General features: G+C 30.4%; 1 protein-coding gene across 1 annotated transcript; it reads left to right on the top strand.

Annotated features, from left to right (window-relative positions):
- Positions 1 to 430: 430 nt before the first annotated feature.
- LOC131036220 (two-component response regulator ORR3-like) lies at positions 431 to 2,616 on the top strand. The gene is made up of 5 exons (XM_057968068.2): positions 431 to 1,153; positions 1,292 to 1,368; positions 1,953 to 2,030; positions 2,120 to 2,190; positions 2,321 to 2,616. The coding sequence occupies exons 1-5, from the start codon at positions 1,024 to 1,026 to the stop codon at positions 2,433 to 2,435; spliced, it is 471 nt and encodes a 156-aa protein (XP_057824051.2). The 5' UTR covers positions 431 to 1,023; the 3' UTR covers positions 2,436 to 2,616.
- Positions 2,617 to 3,598: the final 982 nt, after the last annotated feature.

The raw sequence follows: 3,598 nt of genomic DNA, 5'->3' as shown, positions 1-3,598 counted from the left end.
TCTGAAAAAAGTAAGCTCAAATCTGTACTAATCAGATATGGGAGGAAATGGAAAAGGAAATAAAATCTTTGATTTAATCACGTATCTTTGTACAAATTTTCCAGGCATTTTCATTGACTTTGACGCCAAAATAAAAGAAATTGGGTAATGACAGGATGGACGGCCGCCATTAAAGGTGAAAATTATAACAAGTGGATAGTTTAAAGCCTTTTAAGATTAAATAGTGGATAGTTTAAAGCCTTTTAAGATTAAATAGGAAAATTTTCTGACGGCGAATATTAAATTTGGAGGGCACGCTGAAGAACAAGTCTTAATACTTGTTATTACCGAGAAAAAGAGAGAAATTTATACAAAGTGTTTTAATTATTTCCAGGCTTAAAGTTTTAATCATGTTTCTGGGTACTATAAATCGAATGAGAAAGTCCGAGACGAAACAATGTATTATTTTGCTGTTGTTTACCTTGCGTTTCGATCGGGGAAGAATTGATTTGGTGCGGATTTTGACAGTTGGTTTAAACGGGTGGAAATTTTTGTTGTAAGGATTGCATGGGGATGACGATTGAGAGATTTTGGATCTGTTAACACAGAAGCTGGAAGATAAAAATCCTGTTTTTGTCCGAATAATCTTGCGCAGATTTGGTACAAAACATTTGGGTACAGAGTACTTGTGTCGTAAGGGGCAATTGTATTTTTTTGAGAGCACAAATCTTTTTGTGCAAGTTACCGAGAAATCTGTGCAAACTGAAGAAATCCCGAAATTTTGTTCAAACTCAGAAGTCACAGCAGCCTAATTCAAACTTAGAACAGTCCATCTCCAGCTAAGTCTTTCTTTTTTATTTTCTTCCCTTTTTCCTTCTGATAAGCCCGGATTGACCAAAATCTCCCATATACTGATAAGTTCTAGTTGGGATCGGGAGATTTGAGTTTTGTCAGGCAGATTTATTTGGTATCCATAATTGTTCTGTTATATTGAAATGGGTTGTTAAGGAGGTTCAGGGGATCTGTAATTAATTAATTAGGAAGATGGGCTCAATTTGTCATGAGTTTAATCAAGAGGGACAGAGCACTTCACAGTTTCATGTATTGGCTGTGGATGACAGTATTATAGATCGAAAAGTTATAGAGAGGCTGCTCAAAAACTCTTCCTACAAAGGTTGGGATGCTTTGCTTCTGTAATTTTCATGAATACCCAACTAAATTTTAAATGGTTTTGATGATTTTGGGTATGTTTATACATTACATGATCCTTGTCATACTGAAAATATAATCACATTTCTGTTGTCAATTGCAGTGACCACTGTTGATAGTGGGAGAAGAGCTCTAGAGTTTCTTGGATTATGTGACAACGACAATGCTGTCAATAACAATGTAGGCATCAATTAAAGACATCAAATTTTTCACAGCTCGCTCGTAGTATTGAATTTCTTGAATGTTTTTGGATTTGATTGTAGAAATAAATCAAATCTAGAAGTTTTGAAGAAATTCAATGAAAGCAGTAGTACCACTTGAAAATCTCTTTAACATTTTGTTTCGAGAAGTGTCATCTTGGGGCTCTAAAATTGTTAAGAGTTTCAAGAAATTGTTGTTGCATTATAAGAATTAAGGCCCATTTTTTGGAGTAAAATCATTTCTTGAAGTTGTAAAATTGTTAGAAAATAAGACCCATTTCTTGAAGTTGTAAAATTGTTAGAAGATAAAGAAATGTTGTTATATTATAAAACTTAGGACCATTTTTAGACATTAAAGAAATTGTCCTTATGATAGATTTCTTGAAATTCTAAACTGATTAAGACCCATTTCTTGGAGTTCTAAAATAATTAGAAATTAAAAATATTATTATTATATTATAAGAATTAAAAACCCATTTCTTGAAGTTCTAAATTGATTAAAAATTAAAAAATAAATTGTTGTTACATCATAAGAATTAAGACCCATCTCTCTTATCATTGTAGGAATTGAAGGTGAATATGATAATCACAGACTATTGTATGGCAGGAATGACAGGCTACGAGTTGCTTAAGAGAATTAAGGTAAATAGATTCTTGCTATTGGTATTTTTTGTTAAATTTTTTACTATTTCTGACATAAAATTCACTTTTGAATTTTGTTTTGATGACAGGAATCATCAAAGCTGAAGGAGATTCCTGTCATTATAATGTCATCGGAAAATGTACCTTCACGGATGACCAGGTATTTATATATATATTCTCCATTAAATTTTATTTATGCCCATCTGAGTTGTTCTGAACTGGTCGGAATTTTGAACGTGCAAGGCCATACAAATAATGGGTATTGGAAGTAATTGTTGAATTTGTCTCAGATGTCTGGAGGAAGGAGCAGAAGACTTCATATTGAAGCCTGTGAAGATATCAGATATAAAAAGATTAAAAAGTTATGCACAGAAAGGAAGATATTGCCTGGGAGGCATCAACTGACAGCCAAAATGATTATAAAGTCCAAATATACTTTATATATATTGTCTTAGGATTACAGTTCTATGTAAGACTATACAGAATTTTCAGGCCTGAACTTGCAATTTTGTTAAGATGAAGGAAAAAAATTCAATCTCTGAGATTTCTGTATATATAGCGGTGATTATAATGCAAAAAATTTAAGCTGGGCCTGTTTTGAAAATCTGTTTACTATTTTTATGTGTGATTATTTTTTTTTAAAAATTTTTATTCATTATTTTATTTATTTATTTATTTTTGTGGCTATTGATCTGCTCTGTTGTTTATATATATATAGTGTTAAATGATTTTGCACATTAGATTATCTTCTAATTGGAAAAAGTGATTTGGATTATCTAGGCTTTACCTTTTCAATCAAATAATTCAGGAATAAAGTAGACAATTTTGGCATTGTGTGAAGGAAGATAACATTCATGGGTTTAATTTACTAATTCAAGATTTACCATTTAATAATAATAACTAATTTGATTTAAATAATGAGAGCGTTGATGTAATTAAATTTTGAATTATAAGAAAAGGTATTGGTTTTATAATTGAAGAATATAAGTTTTTGATAAAGATTTTGGACTTTTGTCTATCATTGATGTAAATATTTTTGTTTCTTTGTCAATGTAATAATTTCAATTCACATTAAATTTGTGTTCTATTTATTCCAAGTCAAATTCACAAGTCTTGGTCTATACCATACTTATCGATTTGTCCTTTGTGCATAGATTTGACCCTATTAGTGTGTACATGGATTTTGTGACTTGCTTGAGTAATCTAGAAGATTTTCTATGTAGACTATTAGGTCCACCTTTTGTGATATAAAATAGCTAGGATTAAAACCAAATAATTTAGGAACAAAGTCGTCAAAATCGACATTTGTATGTGTAGATTTAATATATGCCAATTAAATGAAATATTTACAACCCACTAATAACCAACTTAGATTAAAAAATGAGTTGTGGGTATTCATAATTCAATAATTAAATGTTAAATTATGAAAAGTGATTGTAATAATACAGGGCACTTAAATTATGAAAAGTGATTGTAATAATACAGGGCACTTAATTTTATAATCAAGTAATGTAAACATTTGAAGAAGTTTGTGGATTTCTATTATTATTAATATGGACAATGTTGCC

The sequence above is a fragment of the Cryptomeria japonica genome, chromosome 6, assembly GCF_030272615.1.
Source record: "Cryptomeria japonica chromosome 6, Sugi_1.0, whole genome shotgun sequence".
NCBI classification, from domain to species: Eukaryota; Viridiplantae; Streptophyta; class Pinopsida; order Cupressales; family Cupressaceae; genus Cryptomeria; species Cryptomeria japonica.
The sequence above is the reverse complement of the archived record's forward strand: the minus strand, read 5'-3'. Positions and strand labels throughout refer to the sequence as shown.

Bases quoted from the DNA above. Each gene is read 5' to 3' on its own strand.
- LOC131036220 (XM_057968068.2), top strand. From the start codon at position 1,024: ATGGGCTCAATTTGTCATGAGTTTAATCAAGAGGGACAGAGCACTTCA. The intron at 1,154-1,291 runs GTTGGGATGCTT...TGTCAATTGCAG, and splicing joins CAAAAACTCTTCCTACAAAG to TGACCACTGTTGATAGTGGG. The intron at 1,369-1,952 runs GTAGGCATCAAT...TTATCATTGTAG, and splicing joins ACAATGCTGTCAATAACAAT to GAATTGAAGGTGAATATGAT.